Here is a 19888-nt window from a genome sequence, read left to right as displayed (position 1 = left end):
ATGGCAAAAAATCTTTCAATGACAATTGGACCTACCGGGAATTCTTAATTTTATGCTTTCCACGAAACTATTTACTTTGCCAAGTGGCTGTGAGAAATCAACAAGTGTTCCTCTATGAGATCACAGGTTTCGTTTCTACGGAGGCTAAACATTCCAAATCTTGAGACCATTAGGGGTTATACTTGGTTGTTACCTTCAGGCTCTGAAAATTAGTCGAGATGCGTGCAAGCTGGCCCGGACATCTGGTTATAAAAAAAATAAAAATATTTACTTTGACTTTCAAAAAGGTGGGTTACTAAACTTTGAGAGCGGAGGAAACGTGATTCAGGGATGATGGAGTACTTAGGAAGGGACATTAAGAAAAACGAGAGATTTGGGTAATTATTCTGAATAATTTAAGCCGATCGAAGAAATTACTGTAATTGACTTGGTATTTCGGCTTTCACACCGCTCGAGAAAGGGATGTGTGTTGTATCTGTTTTACATTTGTTACGGGCTTGTGTCGGAGACTCAAAAGGGTATTTATAGGGAAAAATTTATAGATTTTTATTTGCGATCGAGAAGTTAGGTATTTTTGATAGTGAATAAATTATTGATGGTTTGTGAGTAGAGTTACTGTAGCAAAAACAATATTTGCTGACAACTTTTTTTGTTAGTGAAAAACGAGATGATAAAATACGTTTAAGTTTCAGTGATTTTTATTAGTGGAAATAGGGCCTCAGAGTACCGTTAACCCTAACCCTGCTTGTTCTTTCATTTCGCTTTGGCCCCGTTCAGTTGCCAAGAAAGTACAAGAAAGGATGAGAAAATCAACTTTCTCATAACTTTTGTAGTGTTCAGTTGGCAAGAAAGTAGTGAGAAACTTGTTTTTCAGTTTTCTTGCAAGATTTACTTTCTTGCAAAAGTAATCCGGCCAAAAACATAGGATTTTGCGTCACGGGAAAAGTTTTCTTCATTGTGAGGCCAAAATAATTGGCGGGTAAGAATAAAAGTGAATGACGCCAATACCAAAAAATACGAATTAGGTTCTTAGAAAGACACTTTTTGAGACTTACGTGAGCAACAATAATTTCGACTACTATGGTGCTTTCTGAGATAATTGTTTTAGAAAAAGATTGGTAGTTTATTTTTTTTGGAAGTATTTATTTATCTTGTCATTGGTCTTCAATTTTGTTTTGTATTAACTAATTTTCAGTGAGTTTTTTGCATCGGCAACTAATCAAGCACAATTGTATAATATTTATTTATTTAGTTATCATCTACTTATTTTTTAAACTTCATTTGTACGGTTGATTATCAGAGAATGTCAATTTAAATGAAGGATTTGCATGACCATTCAGAATATAGCAAATTGAATATGGAATTGCAAGTCGATTTTTTTATTTCATGTTAAGGGGTTGCATTAGATAAAATACATTTTCCGTATTTGTTAATTTTTGAAATATGATAGGCTATTATTTAGCTCTCAAAGTTACTTTTATTTAAAATTAGCCATGAGAATAAAAATAAAGAAGTTTCTCATAAGTATCTTTTTCTGGCAAATGAACCACTCGACTTTAGTTTTCTACAAAAAAAAAAATTGTCAAATGAACACTCACAGGAAAATAGATTTCTTTTTCCTTTATTTCACTTTACTTAACTTTTCCCGAGAATAACTTTCCGGTACAACATTCCTGACAACTGAACGGAGCCTATATGTTATCGGGTCACTTTGAGATCTTATTCGTAAAACATTTCAGTTTAACTTTATTCCATCTCTCCATCTTCAAGAAATTGAATTTATATATATTACCGTGTTGATTCCAAAACAGTAAGACAAATATATCACATTGAACTCAAATAAAAAACAAAAAGTATATATATATTTGCCACGACTTCTAATCTCTAAGTTTTTTAAGCTCAATGAAATCGCTTAAGATATTTTCATAAATATCACAAGCTAGACTCATTCCTAAAATGACATTTTCACATAAATCTAATACTTCATTAAACAGGATGCCCGTGTACATGCACGACAAGTCACATGTATCCTGACAGCATCCTTTTTACATTAATCCTCAAGACATTCTCACTCAAGACATCCTTAGACCGGCGAATGATTCAAAGTAAATATAGTTGTGTTAACAAGAAGCTTCTAGCTAGTTTGAATAAGATTTGCTAGAAGTTTTATGAAAACATTGCTGGCATGAAAACAACATTTATAGCTAGGAGACAGTACATTATGAGATTAATGCATATATGCATGCTTTTGGAAACAATAATTGACTAAAAACTAAATTGAACATGGCTAAAAATTTGTAAAAAAGTGTTTCTTGTTAGTCATTACCAACCTATCTATTCAAAGATATTTTGCGAACCCTGTATGTTTGGTTTGGATTTTAAGAAAGGTTTTTGGGGATAATGAGTGAAGAGAGATAGCTAGATAGAAAAAATTATTAAAAACCATACGCAAGGATTTTGAGAACCAAAACTTCAGGATATATACAACCTTGGGTATTCAAGTGAACACCCTGACCTCCCAAATTTTGCCTACACCTGTGTCTGACAGCTACTCTCATATATGGTGTGTTCTACTAACTAAAGTAAGTATTTAAATTTTAAATAAGTATTTATTTTTTGAATTAAAAATGATGTATTATAAGAGAATGATATGTCTCATAAAACAGGAAATAAGTGTACTTTACGGGCAAGACAATGTGTAAGAGCTTTGAATACCCGGTCATGAACTTGTAGTCCAAAAGATCGAAGATCTTCTGACTCATGCATGATATCATATCCATTTTACTTATTTAATTGATTCTTGTTCATTTGCTACTGCAGTTTAAGTTTTTGGAGTTTTCCACAATTTCCTTTCTAATTATCCTTTCTTCTCAAAAAATTATGCACTGAATTGCTTTAATCAGTTATACAATTATTAACTTTTTCGATGAACACGTAACATCAGGGCCGGCTCATAAGTTTTGGAGGTCGGAAGCGAACCTCTTGAATGAGGCCACCCTATATTTTTCATACAAAAGTGATCTACAAATTTTACCAATTAGGTCAACTGGTTAAGATAATAAAAAACTTACTTGGTAGAAGTGGAGAGTTGGAGATAGTAAAAGAGAGGCCTCAAGGAATTTCTTGTGCAAGTATTTTCCGTCCACAGTCGTTGGTTGTTGTCTTCCCTCCCTTTCGACTCCTCAAGCATGAAGCGTTTCTAGTTCCTGCCGTACTTACTCCTTATGATCGGCTATATCTTCTTTTTCTTTTTTGATTTTTTTTGATTGGCTATATCTTCCTTGCTAGTTCCTGCCGACCCTTAAGTTATTTTCTTTTTTTTAATGCATTAGTGTTTCTAATGAATAATTTCACAATTTGGGCTTATTTTGTGGCTCCTAAATTTCAATTTGGCCTATTTTGTGTAAAGAAGTCTAGTGCAATTTTTTGATATATATATATATATATATATATATATATATATATATATATAGGAATCTTAAAAATTTGGGGGCCCTCATTTTTAATTTTTTTCGGAGGCCCGAAGCGCTCGCTTCCCTCGCCTTGGCTATAAGCCGGCTCTGTATAACATGGACGAAAGGAGTAACTTTTTAGCCGATAAAAAAGAAAAAAAAAAAAAGAGTAACTTCTTTTGGAATATTCTACAGAAAAATTATGAAGTCACCACTGATGTTAGTCAAAATATATGGAGAAATCTTTCAATGACAATTGGACCTATTGGGATTCTTTTATGTTTTCCACGAAACAATTTACTTTGGCTTTCAAAAAAGGTGGGTTACTAAACTTTGCGGGCGGAGGAAACGTGATTAAGGGAAGATATTTAGGAAGAGATATTTGGATAATTATTCTGAATAATTTAATTAAGCTGTTTGGAAGAAATTATTTGACTTGGTATTTCAGCTTTCACACATGCACCGCTCAAGATATATAGGGATGTCTGTCGTCGTATCTGTTTTACATTTGCTATGGGCTTGTACGTGTCAGAAACTCGGAAAACCCTTAATCTTAATCTTGCTTGTTCTTTTTATTTTGCTTTATTTTATCGGGTCACTTTTTTGAGTTCGTATTTGCAAAATATTTAATTTTAACTCTATTCCATCTCTCCAATATCTTCAAGAAATTGAAATTCATATTACCGTGTTGATTCCAGAACAGTAGACAAATATATCACATTGAACTCAAATAAAAAAAAATTAAAAAAAAAGTATGCATTTGCCACGACTTTCTATCTCCAAGTTTTTAAAGCTCAATGAAATCTCGTAATATTTTCAAAAATCTCACAAACTAGATGCGATCATTCCTAGAATGACATAAATTGGCTATGTTCGTTTCCCATTTTAGTTTTGTTTTCTAATCATTATATTATTTCTCTCTCAAATCATTACTCTATTTATCCAATTATTATTTTCTCATCTCTCTATCTCTCTTTCTCTCTCTTCAATCATTACCATATTTCTCTCTCCACCCACTATCAAAACTAAATTAAACTAAACTCCCAACCAAACACAGCCACATCACATAAATCTTGCACTTTATTGAATGATAAGTGCCAAAATATACATATTTTGGCTCTCCAATCTACATTTATTAATCTTTTATAGTATTTGTTAACTGGTTCTTATTATGTGTTTTTTATATTTATAGGTTGCTCAAGCCCGTTGTCCAATACTTTGGATAAAAAGAAGATTTTAAAGAAGTTTGAGATTAAAATGCGAAATGATTCAAATTGAATGGTTTATTTTTTTATTTCATGAAGTCCAAAGAACCTTTTTGTGTGATTAAAGTCTAACCTATATAAACAATTCACCCAACTGGTGACGAGGGTGCTGGAAAAAAAAGAAACAAAGCTGCGCACAAGGCTAGCTGCCGTGGAAAAGAAAAAAAGGACGAGGGCTGCGGAAACAAAGGCCGGTGGCTGCGAGCTTTTCTTTCTTCCGAATATTGTTTAGTTTTTCTCGTAAGTTGTTTTTCCTTTTAAGTTTTGTAGCTTTATTTAATTATTCGCATTCTGATAACTCATTTTAATTTTGCCGAGCAAAAAAAAAAAACTCATTTTAATTTTTGTTCTTCATTAAAGTTGTTCGTTGGTATTCATTTAGTTGTTTTCTCTTGATTATTTTTCACATCGCGCAAAAGAAGCATGTCTCGAATTAGGTTTTCTTTTATTTCATATGTAATGATTAGTGAGTAGTCGTATAGGTAGGGTCGCGGGGTGATTAGCACATCGTGGCTAGTCTAAGCACTGCTCTTGTTTTCAAACAATGAATCAAACAATTTTAGATTGGTAAAATACGACAAACCCGGAAATTATCGGAACACATGTAAACGGAGGAATGGGTTCAATTTTAGATTGCTCGTGTGCGTACACATCAATTAAGTTACATGTATCCTGACATCATCCTTTTTACAGTCTCAAGACATCCTGAGACCGGTACTGTCTGAATGATTCAAAGTACGTACTAGTGTTCACAGGAAGCTTCCAATCATTTGAATAAGATTTGCTACAAGTTTTGTGAAACATTGCTGGCATGAAAACAACATTTATAAACAAGGAGAGGAGAGACGCTACAAATATTAATTATCAGAATGCATGCATGCATGCATTAAACAATATTGGACAAAAAAACCAAATTTGAACAAAGGCTAAAAAGTCCAAAGAACTGTGTCTTGTTAGCTAGTCATCACGAAATCTATCTATCTATTCAAAGATATTTTGTGAACCCATTTAATGTTTCACCAGAATGTTTAATTTCTTTGGCAAAATAATTAGGTTAGCAGTTCCTGTTTGAATTTGGTGGGTGCATATATAGTTGCAATAATAGATGGCCACGTACCCACAAGACTAAAGTCCCCACTTTTTGTACAATTTATTGCATGTCCACTATTCAAATTAGTATATACAAAAGTAAATCAAGGCTTTATTACTATCGCAGGCCGGCCAAGGATCACTTTATCAAATTTGGATTTTATTCTTTTTGGGGACCCTTTTTAATTTTGCAAGGAAAAGATCTTGTTAGGGAATCATTAGGTCAAGCTCTTTTGGATGGGAGTGGATTAAAATTAAGATTTGGAGAATGGGAATATTCTGGATTAATTAATTAACCATTAGAATGATTAGTGAAAAGCAAAGGGATTATTGGTAAATTAATATTTAATGCATGTTAGCTTTGGACCTTTGGTGACAGGTCAATTTCAGAGGAGTTGTACAAGTCATCCGAATATACCCATGTGGGGGTTTTCAGGTGAAGGACCACATATATAGAGCACCATGTGAGAACAAAATATGGACATAATTAGTTCAACTAATTAAGAGGTCCAATTAGCTAGCTAGGTAAAAAGAAAAGTTAATTGAGAGGAATATTAGCATGAATTTATGGTGAGGCTAGCACAAAAACTTCAACCATATATATGCCTTCAACTTGATGTTGTCGTGCCGATCGACGTGAATAATTTAATTTGATAATTTTTTTGTAAAATAAGAATTTATTTCGTGTTTTTCTTTGGAAGATTGATGCTTAATTTCAAACTTTTATGATTAAGAAAATAACTCTAGAATTGACCTGGTTATTTTTCGTGCGGTGGTAATAAGATTACGAAATATGCAGAGGCGACATAATGTTCTTAGCAATGTTATAATGAGCCCAAAACATTTTCCACTAGTTTCTTACTAAGTACTCCCTCCGTCCCAAATTCTTGATCATTTATGGTTTTACGTGCAATTTTCAAAGGCTTATATATCTCAATGTATATTGTTTTTTATGTTTTTGAAAAATATTGTTTTATAGAAATAATTGAAATTTATCAAACAAGATCCATAATACATATTTCAAACAATATGCATTAAGAGATATAGGCCTTTGAAAATTACACGTAAAATCGTAAAGGACCAAGATTTGGGACGGAGGGAGTACTAGTTTAGCGCTCAAAGCACGCAGCGGGACGTAAACTTTCGGAAAAGTAATAAGAAAACTAGTTTTTTTTTATAGGCAAGAAAAGTTTTATTAAGAAAACTTGACAAATGGTACATTAAGTTGGGGGAGATGAATCCAACCAAGGTTGGCTGAAGAAAAAAACTAGTGGACCGAGGTCCAAACACCTTAGGGGCATAAGCCCGATCACCTAAAGGCCTCACAATGCCCACAACTGAAATAATAAGCCCAGCCCAAGAACCAAAACCAAATCCTAATCCTAATCCAAGCAACCCTAATCACCGCCGCTACAAAAAACAGAGCAGCCACCATCACACCACCACCGGCAGCAACACACGCACACACACATAGCTAGCTCAACAAAATATCAGAGCACCCCACACACCACCTCCTACACCCCAAACCCAGTTGTCCTTTGTAGCACGCATTTGATTCGTTTACTCCTATTTTTAATTGATTCGAAAATCAAACATGACCTTTGTACGATACTAGTGCTTGTCCTCGCCTAAAGGCACATCAGAACTTAATATAGTCTCAACTTAAATAAGTTAACTGCTCTATTCGACTACTCTAGCCAATAAATGTAATTTGTAACAATTTCAAGAAGTTTTCCTATTCAATCATAAAGGCAACATTTAAAATATAGAGATACACTGCCTAAGAAGTGATTAGGAGAGAGGGGATAAACCTATTAGGCGAATATTTTTTGAGTCTTGTAAACAAAATGATCTGAAGACCACAAACATAACAATATTAAAATGTGATCGGACGTCTGTGCATGTTACTGTTTGCCGACCAAATTAGTCTTGGATGGATATAGGTGGACTATACTGTAGATGGTTTGTTTGAGTAATTATAGAAGAGGTAATATGTACATGATTGGTTTGTTTTGGGTAGATATGAGTATGTTGATAAGAATTAAAAAGAAATGTGGAATTTTTTTAATTAAAAAACTAGAGATGAAGGCGGATATAATATGGACAAGGGGAGGTACCGATGTTATATCCGGATGGCAAACACCAGATATAAGTAGTTCCGATATACTATCTTGAGTAATACTCTCTCCGTCCCTTTTTTAAGTGTCTTGCATTGTAACTCCAACTTATTAAAAAGATATCATCATTATACCTTTCACATCAACTTTTTGAGACGGAGGGAGTAGCATATATCTCGTCGACAAACGAGCGATTGTTTTATACTCTCATTTGATTAGATTGGCAATTTGATTGCACTTCGTGCCAATCTGAAATAGAAACTTTTCGTCCCACAAAATTTTGATAACTTGAAAGCAATGATGAATAATTGTCGTTTGATGTTTCTAATGTTAATAATAGAAATGTTTTTTTAACACCCTATCGTGGAATGGTAGGATTACTAGCACCAATACGAAGATAAAATAGATTCAGATCGCGAGATGCTAGACAAAGCTCTGTAAAGCATAAAATAGATTCAGATCACTAAAAGAGTCCGAATTTTTCTAAAATCACGGAACACAATGAGCTAGACAAAGCACCTTAAAGCATGTAACTGACCCAACTTGATTGACAGCTAAAGGCTAGATTTAGTTTTGTTTATTCTACTGCAACATAAAATAAGAAAAAAAAAATCTGTCTGAGTTCTGTTTTTGTGGTTTTCTCAGTAGAAGATTTGAGCTTGTGGGCACTATTCAATTGCTTCGACAATTCACACTCAACCATGAATGTAGTTGGTTTTTTTCATTTTTTCTTCTTGGTAAATGCCTAGGCATAGCGAAAATATCTAGAAATGCATCCAAAAATTCAATACTCATATCCCTAAGAGACTCCAACAATACAAGCTAAAAGCCTGGCAATCGAATCGGCACATTACTAATCAAAACCTCATAGCAGGAAAACCTTCAGTTGTGCTCAACGAAGACACAGAGCGCACAAACGCTTGAACTCTCACTCGGTTTTGCTCAAGTGCTTGCACATTTCTGTGTGTCTTTGGTTTTTCCAAAAGCCTTACAATCGCGAGGGAGCCAATAATAGAAATTGTTAAACTCCAAAGCTCAACAACTAGATAATAAACAATACTAATACTCTCAAACTACCCAAGTGTTTAGAACTCATGAAGTACATTTTGAAATGCACCAACCACTTTTTGGACACATGATTGGCACCTTTGGTTGATAGAACTTTTTCATTGCCCGAATCTTCCAAATAGAAAGGCAACTACCATTTCATACACATCTTTGTTGGCAACATTGTGAGGCAATATTCTTAACACCCTGTTCTACATCAAATAAAACAAGAATGTTTAAAAAGTATCCGACCTCGGTTTCCCTCTCAATACAGAAGAAAAAGCTAAAGTCGTATCACCTTTTTAATTGAAGATGCTTTAGATTAGATTAATACATCTCTCCACATCCAGCAGCAATGTATAAAATACAAATCGACAGCAACTACACAAATTGCAGGAATGAGTCAATGTGCATCCGTTTTCCATCACCCTTCCTCTCCAAACTCCTTTGTGAATCTCTCGTGAACCCCAAGGTCGCCTTTGCTCACAGTTGGCCTCTGCCTTGCAAGGACCTTGTCAAAATCCGTTCTAGAAATGGGTGGTGGAGTGATCTGCGCCAAAAAGCATTCAGTTGCAGGGCCCAGGAACTTAAAATAATTTTTCTTCTAAACAGTTTCTGGGGTTATTTTCCCATTTAACTATGGGGGAATCCAATACTACGCTAGTGGGGTTTGAAACCACTACCTAATCAACCGAGCAAAGAGTAGCAAAACAACGGGCTGCCACTCAAGTTCAAGTGTAAACTCTAACAAAGGTGCATTAAATTAACTGGAAATCATTTTCTTCTCAAAAGATGTTTTTTAGTTATTAACCTAACTTCCGACAGAACTTTCTTACCAAATTATCGGTAAATATCCAACATGAAAAACTAGCATAGCGAATTATCAGCAAACCGGACAAAAATTACACCGATTTTGTCTTTAGAAGAGCTAGCTGTACCTTTGAAGCAAGTCCTTGTGCAGCAAGATCCTGCATGGTGGTCTGGACAGCACCTGGTTGTTTCGGTCCACATGGAATCCATGTATCACTAGGGGTCTTTATGAAAAACATTGCATCTTGGGTTTTCCGTACAGGTTCAAAGAGGACATCCTTGACCTAATAAAGCAACAAAGGAAAAAGTACCTAAAAGATTAGAGAGAGAGAGAGAGAGAGAGAGAGAGAGAGAGAGACTCAAGAAATCTAGAAAATAGTAAAGCAACTCATTACACCCTGCACTCACACAGACGGCAATATCTGAACCAGAAAAACCTTCTGTTTTACGAGCCAAGTGTTCGAAGTCACTTTCCGTCAAGTTGTGAGGGGTATCTCCTAAATGCACCTGCAGAACGAGAAAGTCACTACCAAATAGGATGCTATACGAATCCCAGAATACAGAAAAAATGAACGCATAGTCAAAACTTTGTTGAATTTTGATGAGAAACAAGTTTGTTACTTTGAACATGTGTTGTCGTGCCTTCACGTCAGGAAGGGGGATATAAATGCGCTTGTCAAACCGACGCCGAATGGCCTGGAGTAACCATCTATTAGCCACAACATAATAAAAATCTTGACTGGGATAGGTAAAATCACAGAACAGTCATTCTGAAATCCCCTTACCTGATCCAAAGCATAGGGAGTATTTGTTGCTGCAAGAACCAGAACTTTGTCATCATTGTGTCCTACACCCTGGAGATGTTATTTTGGTAAGGATAACGTGCAGCCCTGGGGAAAAAGAGGACAAACAATCCGAAAAGAAAGAAGAAGAGACAGAAAGTGATGAAAGATAATGGTTTCTGCCAATAGGTTTGGGTTGTTTAATGCCAAACTTAAACCGCAAAAATCGCCGTACAAAAATAAAATAGTACGGATTGGAAACAACGACTTTCTACTCGCATCCCCTCTAAACCAATGCGAAGAAGACAAAGGTGTTACTTCACTATTAACCAAGCCATGCATACATTATCCATCAAAGAACAAGTATTCTTATTTTACAATATACTCTCTCCGTTCCAAAATGTATGTCCAGTCCACAAAACAATAACCTAAAAATAACATGAATTTCTAAAGAAAAATTCAAACATTTTCAACAATTTACCAGAGACCAACGAGTTCTTTTAATTCATGAAAAAAGTTCAATTTTTTTCTTGAAAAAATGTACTCCCTCCGTCCCAAAAAGAATGACAATTTTTGAAATCCGTGTCATTTTTCATCACTTATATCTTTCAATCTATAATATTTTTCATAAGTTTGAAAACTTTGTATAATAGAATTAATCGAGAACTATCAAACAAGATCCATATTGCATATTTTTTGAGATCCATATTGAAAGATATAAGGAGTTGAAATTGACACGGATATCAAAAATTGACATCCAATTTGGGACGGAGGGAGTAATATTTTTAAGTTCTCGTTTTCCGGACAGGACAAACATTTTAGAACAGAGGTAGTAGCAAACTTCAAGACTGTTCACCTCTTCTCAAGTGAAGATATGAAAAAGTTACACTAGGAAGCTTCCCCTTGGGTGAAGAATGAAGGTAAAATCATAGTCACCCTTGTCGTAATCCAGGTCATCTAAGAAGTTAAGGTACCTTTACACTGAGTTACCTTGGTACATGAGGGCGATAAACTCGAATGGATGTAAAAACAGTTGGAAGAAGATGGATTAAGCCTCCAATGGTAGCATGGTATACCATTGTTTTCCTTTAGTTTCTAAGAAAGACAATCATGCGTCTGTTCGCACAAAAAAGAACCAGCAGAAATTTAGACCGAAAGAAACTGAAATAGTCAAGAGCATTGACATGTTCCCTGATAAATGTCGACTGACAAATATAGTGAGAGAATGGTCTGGGAAGATAGTAGGAATTAGATGGCATAGAGTCAATTGAAGTGGGGAGGACAACAGCTGGATCCTGGTGAGAAAGAGAGAAAGTAGGGGAGAATTGGTGTCCACGTTGAGTGGGTGAATAACCTCCTATGTTGCTCAAACGTGGAGTTTACAATATAACTCTGTAAAACACATACCTGCATCTGCACAAGAAGTTCTGTCTTAATACGTCTGGAAGCTTCACTCTCATTGCCTTCTCCACGCTGGCCACATAAGGAATCTATTTCATCAACAAAGATGATTGAAGGTGCACTATCACGAGCCATTTGGAAAAGGTTTGAGACTAGCTTTTCACTTTCACCCATCCACTTAGAAACAAGGTCGGATGAAGAAATACTGCACAAAAACAGCAGTTGGCACTTGCCAACTTGTTGGCCTAAGTTCATGAACATAAATGGTAGAAAACAAATAAGCACCGACGAAACAAGTGTGTGCTTGCATTTTATGACAGCCAAACAGATAAAATACCTCTATCAAGATTAGATTGTGTGTGTCCTAGATATATTGCACCGAAGTAGAATACTTGCGTTTATGTCTTGCCTATGAACTGGTAAAGAAGAGCACCACAGAAGCATTTGTAGGAAAGTAGAATTTGCTCAACACTTTTACAAAAAACAAATAAAGTACGTGTAGGCAAGGAGATTTTTTCTTTTCTTTTCTTTCCCTTCTCTATGAAGAAAAGTTTAAGATTGGGGTTTGCAGAGTTGATGAGGCTTATTGAGATATTGTAAAGGCAGACAAGTTTTGGGGTGGAGGACGACTGGTTGAAAAGAAAAAAATTTGTTTTGGGAGTTTCCACATTGAATCTTTGTGTAAGCCTTGAAGGCTTTGATGGTTAATTTAACACTTCCCATTAAGTGCAATATGGGGCCACATTTAGTGGCGGTCCATGACGTTAAAAATAAATACTCCCTCTGTCCCATTTTATTTGTCCATAAGGAACTTATGTCTCTTTTGCAACTATTGCGTATATCTTTCAAATGTGAATCTTCAACAATATGCAATATGGCACATTTCAATTTGTTCTATAATACAAAGTTGTCGAAATCATGGAAAACATTAAGATATACGCAATAGACACAAAAGAGACAAACAAAATAATGGACAAACAAAATGGGAAGGAGGGAGTATTTCTAAGAATTAAAAGTCTCAACTAGACGCGCAAATTATAACCCAATAATCGTAAATCAACTAACATTAGAAAGTGAAAGCTAAAACAAAAAACAAATGGCTCCTTTTTGTCTTTTTGAATTATGAGCAAAGGTAGCATGCCCTAATTTCGTAGGACACTTACATAGTAACTGAAGATGTATACACTGTTCAATATTTTGAGTGGGGGCATGTTAGCCACGTGCCCCAAAGTGCGTCCACCTTTAGTCAAGGGCTACCCAAATAGTGGTCATTTTTTTGTGCATGTGGGTGAATTGTGCACGTCAAAAAAGACAGGTGTTTGGGAAATTGTGCATGTGCCAAGTGAGCTGCGGATGTCAGAACTATGTATTGTCCAAGGTGGAGTGCACCTCAGGAAGTGGTTGGTCTTCTTCATGTGGAAACAGCTACGTTACAGACTCAAGTATGGATGTCATTAGTCAATGGAAGAGCCTATTTCAGTGTTGTATTCATAGTAATTCGTATGTCAATCAACATGGATAAATTTCACGTCTCAAATGATATTTAAGTTTTAGCGTAGAGTGGTGTTTATAAACGAACACAAGTAATGAATCAATTGAAGGAAGCAATGGAGGCAATGACAAATTCTTTGGTGACTTAACATGGCATCAAAGCTTTGGTTTACGGGAGGTTTTGGGGGCAAGTCTCTGTTTATATTTTCCCCTAGTTATACCCTACTTATCCCCTTTGCACTATGGTTCCCTCTATGCTCCCATGCTTTCATCTCAGTGCGCAAGTGGGTTTGCAGATGCAAGAGAATGAGGGATTGGGTGGATTGATATATATTGCTGAGTGCATTTCCTAACCTCAGCTTTTGGGACAATTGATGACTTAACATGCCAAAATGTGAGTTTTATGCATAGGAATTCCATTATATCAGACTAAATCAGTATAGGGAATGGGTGCACATGTCCAGCTTAACATGTAGACACACATCTCCCAGAAGAAGAATTGCAGGGGTTTGAAAATAAATACGAGGTTTCATTGTGTAAGCTTAAAAATCCGTTTAAAAATCATTCATAAGCCACTGAAACGTGTGGCACCCATAGAATCCGAAGCATGTCCAGGTCCAGAATAATAATAACAATAACAATAACAGTACCCATGTAAGATAGGGGTATGGGCAGGGGAGGACCAGAGACAGACCTAACTTTGGCCATATATGCACAAAGTGGCTGCTCTCAAGAAGTTTTACCACCAAAATATTGTCGCTCTCTCCAAACATTGAAAAACTCAAGAAACTTATGCCGTGGAACCATGCCCCCAAATCGAAGTCGGAAGACATCAGAAAGTACAGGCCCAGAAATCCACAATAATAGGACACAATTGGAGGTTCGCTCAACACGTATCACCACCTTCTTAGTTCTTAGAATTGTCTGTGTTGCATTAAGTGATAAACACTAAACCTGTAAAATCAAGATTTACAATTTTCCTTCCAAAGACTCATTGCTGAAGGCTAAAAGACCTACTTGACCACAAAGTCAACCGCCTAATTGCTTGATTGCGAAAACCATCAGAATTCCATAAGGAAATGAGAACCAAGCACCTTCCTACCTAAAAGTAAATGCCTCAAATAGAAGTGTCTTACCCTCGCCCTAGACATGCTTAAGGTGCTCATAATTCAAAAACACTTTTCAAAAACTAAAGCCTGGCTAAGCTCCTAAAATTAAGGCAGGTAACAATCACAAAAGAATCCCTCCTCCCTGAGGTTTTAAATAACGACCCTGAGATATGTACCAGTAACAGGAGTAGCGAAAGACTTATAACTGAAATTGGTTGCCGTGGTCGTGAATTTCTTAAAAAAATACTTTTAACAAAAGAAAAGTTAAAGTGCCTAAATCACCCGTAACGCTCGAGGCGGCCGTAGCGGCCGAGAATTGGTCCATCTGTAAATCGGAAGCGTACCGATACATAACGGGAACCTACCGATACAAATTCGATTTTCCATCTCACCGTCATATTAGGGTGTAACAGTATTGGAAGGCTCAAAAACTGTTACAGAACTGTAGATATTTAAAACCTTGATCCTTCCCAAAAATAATGGAATTGTGAAGTCGCAATATTACGACGCCCCTCAAGACACGCAAAAGCTCCATCTTCACGCGAAGCATTCACATCACCCTTAGAAAGCCTCCTAGATTACCAATAATGGCCATCAAGTGAAAGGGTATGTATTAGCTAGAGGTGATTTTGTATGCAAAAGTACTTGATTCCAACCACTAAGGAGTACAGATTCATCCCTAAGAAATACCTTCAAACACATATAAATCCCAAAGAGAAGCAATAAAGCGTGCTTTCCAAAACATCATTCTAAGAGGCATGTTTTCCTTCATGACATCAAGCTTTTTTTGCGTCATCAAATATCCAAATCAATGGATACACACTAACATCTGCAAAGACTAGATAAAGGTACCACAAGTCCACAACGGTCTTTTTCCTCCCTTTTCTTTTCATAGTTTTCTGTTGATAAGTAAGCAACATATGCCACAAGCAACTAAAGAGGGAAATCAAAAGAAAAGAAAAAGTGGCCAGTCCTGATTGAAGGCAAGCAAAGTAGTTGAATCTTTATAGACGGATAATTTACCTGAAAAAGGTAGAGTCTGCTTCAGTTGCGACAGCCTTGGCTAGGTATGACTTCCCTGTTCCAGGTGGACCATACAAAAGAAAAGCCCTCCATGGTCGCCTCTTGCCTAAACAAAACGAGCAAAAATCAATATTGCGGGACCAGGTAACTTATGGGCTACAAATACCGTAGATGTATTGTTGCTTCCCAAACCTATTGAAAACATAACGCAAGATCAGCTAGCAAAACCATGATTTCACCATTCAAAACTACACCACAACTAAGCGAAAAATGTTGCATCAGCAGCAAAAGAATAAAAACACCATTTGCCCCATCTCCTTATCCCCATAAGTGACAAATGAAGCACCTCATCACACACATATGCAAGATGAGTCCAAGCAGTTAATCACAAGGCGTTCTACCTATCAGCCTTTGTCAGGCCGTTGCAAAGTATAAAAGATATTAAGCAGACATCAGTCAAGTCATGATGCCACCTTACAACTGTTTAGGTCCATAATCATCTCGATTTCCTCTTCCAAGAATAGGCATTAACCTTGAGAAGTCACTTGTGGAAGTCATCTATACTGGTTTATTGACAGTCCATAGGTCTTAAAAATGAAATGCTAAAACAAGCTAGTGTGAGATGGAGTAAGAAACAAATATCACCAATGCACAATGGTTTGTTATAACAAGACTGCCACCAAGTTACATTACAATTATTTCAGAGTAGAGCGCTCTATAAGTCTATAATTATAAAGATCTTTCGAATTTGAAAACATGTAGTTACAGAAGTGGGTTGTGCATTGAAGGTCAGAGTTCTGTGTAGTGGTCAGGGTGAGAGTCCTATTCATGTTATTGTAAGGAACTCAAGACGAAGATGATCTGAAGCATAAAACTATGGATTGACAACTATATGTAGCGCGATGTTGGTATTACATCCATCCTTGAACAAGACCACAAAACTTAACCAACATGCTTGTGAAACCGAAAAAAGACATATTCAATAAACAAACAGACCCATTCAGTTTGATTACTTAATTCCAAAACCAACCAAATCTATCCAAACTCAAAATGAAGCAACTAGCTCAATCAGTAAACAAATAGAACCTAAAAACAACACGTAGCAAACTCACAATCTACAAGAAAGGAACAATTCATTTTGAGTTCTTGTACCTTGATAATATATAGACTCATTAATCGAAAATGACTGGATGACAGCTATCCTGAAACAACAGTGTAATAGAGTCGTAGGCTACAGAAAATATGTAACTCTAACACATCAACAACCCTGGTACAGATAAAGCATTCACAATATTGAACTGTTCATGTACATACTTATCCTTCAGCAATACCTCACAATTCAAAAAGTTCGCACTCACGTCACCCAAAGAAGTTAATATTAACAATATTTCTACCTCCTTTCTTTCAAGAAGGTCCAGAATTGAGATTTATTTATCCCAAAACCAATCAAATTTTATCAAAACTAAAACCATAGCAACCAACCTAACCACTAGCCAAACACAGCCAAAACCAATACATAGCAAACTCACAACCCAAAACATAAAGAAACAACAATTCAATTTCCAATTTAGGAAACAATTGAACTAACCAACAAAGAACTGTGGGAATTTACCAGGAATAGAATTAAGCGTAAAATGACAGCTATCCTGAAACAACAATGTAACAGCCTCCTACTTTAAACAAAACAGCTAACTCTAAGACACGTATAAAGATATCAAACTGGCATATACATATCTATGTGTACTCTAGCTGGGCCCAAGAAAGCCCGTACGCTCTGCTCACCCTATCTTACTAATAATAAGAAAGAGGGTATGCTACTCATTGGTATGCCGGGTCTCTAAAGGGCACACAAACTATGATTCTTTAAGAGTCATGCATGCCGTTGGCATGTTTGAAGCTCCAATTACAATGGGACATGCTTGAGATTTTCTATCATTTATTTTTTCATTCTCAACTCTACAAGTGTACACTATTCCTGCAACTCTATGCCCTGCTTGTTTAAACTTCTTGGGACTTAGATATGGACAAGGCCAAAGCAGTTAAATATGATGGCGCCGATTTTTTTTAATCAGTCGCGTTCACATTTGTGATTCTTGTATGTGGCATAACCTGTAGCTCCAGTGGTCTCCAAACAATAGCATAACCCACCCGCATTGGGGGAAGAACAAGGATATCATTTTGTATATGTAGCCCAAATATGAGTAGTCTGTGAATTGTTGTATCTACTAAGTAATTATCTATATGATGCATGTTCTTGATAACACGTGATATTACCAAACAAAATGAAGGCATGTTCTTCAATTTCATATATGATTCATAAATCTAAAACACTCCGATTTCTATGTGTGTTTTTGTTTGGCATTAGCTTGTCTAAGTGCTACAATGATGATCACAAAAATGCCAAGGCCAGCACATGAACAAGCTAATGTCGAACGAATACACACTTAGAAATCAGAGTGTTTTAGATTTATGCATCATATATGAAAATTGAAGAACATGTGTTCATTTTGGCTGGTAATATAACGTGATATAAAGAACATGCATCATTTAGATAATTACTTAGCAGATACAACAATTCACAGGGTACTCATATACATAATGATATCCATGTCCTTCCACAAACGCGAGTAGGTTATGCTATTGTTTGGAAACCATTGGAGCTACAGGTTATGCCACATACAAGAATACAAATATGAACACGACCGATTAAAAAAAATTAGCGCCATCATATTCAACTACTTTGGCCTCATCCATATCTAAGTCCCAAAAAATTTAAACAATCAATGGATAGAGTTGCAGGAATAGTGGACATTTGTAGAGCTAAGAATGAAAAAATAAATGATAGAAAATCCCAGGCATGTCCCACTGTAATTGGAGCATAAAACAGTAAAAGAACGACACTTAATAAAGCCTTTTATCTTCTTAGGTACAACTTCCAACCATATGTTACTGGATCAACTAAGATTTTTGCTCTAGCAACTTCCCAATGAACTTGAAACAATTCACATGCATGTTACCAAAAGAGGTTATATCTATCCTATTTACACCTCATTTCCTTCAAGCCAAGTCCATATTAATCAATTCCAAAACGAACTTGGATGTGCTTGTAATTCCCGGATTATTTCTCTCTCGAATGTGGTTATTGGCTGGGTTGGGTTTATAGTGATTGTGAACTTGTTTCCAGTTTGATGTAATTTTGATACTTGTATTCTCCTACCGCTTTGTAATTAAATAATACATCCAAAACCAACCAAATTCCATCTAAACTAAATGCACAGCAACTAACCCAAACCATTAACCAAACAATACAATTCAATTCAATCAGTAGTTTTTATCAAAATAAATGAAACTAACCAACAAAGAACTGTGGGAATTTAACCGGCAATATAACCGCCTCCTGCAACGCCTGCTTCGCGCTCTCGAGGCCCGCCACGTCATTCCACTTCACATTGGGCTTCTCCCTCACAATGGCCGAGTTCAACCCGGCCCTCAGCTTCGCCTGCTCCCCGTCCTCCCCCTCCCCTCCTCCCCCGTCCTTCCCTTTCGTCTTCGGCCGGGCCGCCACTGCGGCGTCCCCGTTGGCAGCGGGCCCAGGCCCGCTACCGCCCTCGTCGAGCACGGCCCTGATCTCCTCCGCCCGCCGCAGGTACTCGGTGAATTTCTGCGTTATCGCCTCCTTGATCTTGGGGTTCTTCTCGTACTTCAGGTGGGTCCTGAAGTACTCCAGGGCGTTCATGTACAGAGGGAAGGCCTTGGCGTAGTTGCCCGCGTTGTCCTCTTGCACCGCTTGCTTCACGTACTCGATCGCTTGCTCCTTGAAATTACTGTACATCTTTCGCACATGTATAGTGCGTGTGCGCGATTGGAATGGGGAAACCCTGGGTTGATTGATCGGAGAGATTGATCGGAGGTGGAGAAGAGGTCAGAGATCGATGGGGGATTCTTCGATTTGAAGTCTTGAATCAAATTGGGTTTTTTTTTTCCAACCAAATTTGATTGGGCTGTACGTGTTGGTCATAAACGAATGGTCGGGTTAAGGGAGATAAACGAGCCAAACGAGCCTACCAAATACTAGTAGATCAAGCTTAGTTCGAAAAATTAATGAGTTTCAAAAGTATGTTTGCGCTTATCTTATTTGTTATTTGTAAAATGAGTCAATCTCAAACGAGATTTAATTAAGTCAAACACGAACCGCCTTCAAGTAGCTTGAATTTTTTATAAATAACATGCTGAACGAGCCGAGTAATAGCTTTGTTTAAGTTTAATTTAAAATCTTAACAAGTGGCTTCATTTGTTTATGTA

At 36.5% G+C, this 19888-nt stretch overlaps 1 protein-coding gene across 3 annotated transcripts; it reads right to left on the bottom strand.

Annotated features, from left to right (window-relative positions):
• Nucleotides 1-9103: 9103 nt before the first annotated feature.
• On the bottom strand, nt 9104-19628 carry LOC131329543 (protein SUPPRESSOR OF K(+) TRANSPORT GROWTH DEFECT 1). 3 transcript variants are annotated; one of them, XR_009200802.1, is made up of 9 exons: nt 18941-19620; nt 15587-15692; nt 11970-12168; nt 10566-10634; nt 10402-10476; nt 10189-10287; nt 9909-10064; nt 9269-9520; nt 9104-9177 (listed from the first exon to the last, which is right to left on the bottom strand). XR_009200802.1 is itself a non-coding variant. In XM_058362757.1 (8 exons), the coding sequence occupies exons 1-8, from the start codon at nt 19416-19418 to the stop codon at nt 9395-9397; spliced, it is 1308 nt and encodes a 435-aa protein (XP_058218740.1). In that variant the 5' UTR covers nt 19419-19620; the 3' UTR covers nt 9104-9394. The 3 variants fall into 3 exon arrangements, 2 of the variants coding, with proteins under 2 accessions (XP_058218740.1, XP_058218848.1); XM_058362757.1 differs by having other exon boundaries at nt 9104-9520; XM_058362865.1 differs by lacking the exons at nt 9104-9177; nt 9269-9520; nt 9909-10064; nt 10189-10287; nt 10402-10476 and having other exon boundaries at nt 10629-10670; nt 18941-19628.
• Between the last annotated feature and the right edge of the window lie 260 nt (nt 19629-19888).

Source organism: Rhododendron vialii, chromosome 1a (assembly GCF_030253575.1).
Source record: "Rhododendron vialii isolate Sample 1 chromosome 1a, ASM3025357v1".
In the NCBI taxonomy this organism is placed as follows: Eukaryota; Viridiplantae; Streptophyta; class Magnoliopsida; order Ericales; family Ericaceae; genus Rhododendron; species Rhododendron vialii.
The sequence above is the reverse complement of the archived record's forward strand: the minus strand, read 5'-3'. Positions and strand labels throughout refer to the sequence as shown.

Coding starts and splice junctions, on each gene's coding strand:
- LOC131329543 (XM_058362757.1), bottom strand. CDS start 19,418: ATGTACAGTAATTTCAAGGAGCAAGCGATCGAGTACGTGAAGCAAGCG. Junction 10,065..10,188: donor GTTCAGATATTGCCGTCTGT/GTGAGTGCAGGG, acceptor TTGCTTTATTAG/GTCAAGGATGTCCTCTTTGA. Junction 9,521..9,908: donor CACAAGGACTTGCTTCAAAG/GTACAGCTAGCT, acceptor TTTTTGGCGCAG/ATCACTCCACCACCCATTTC.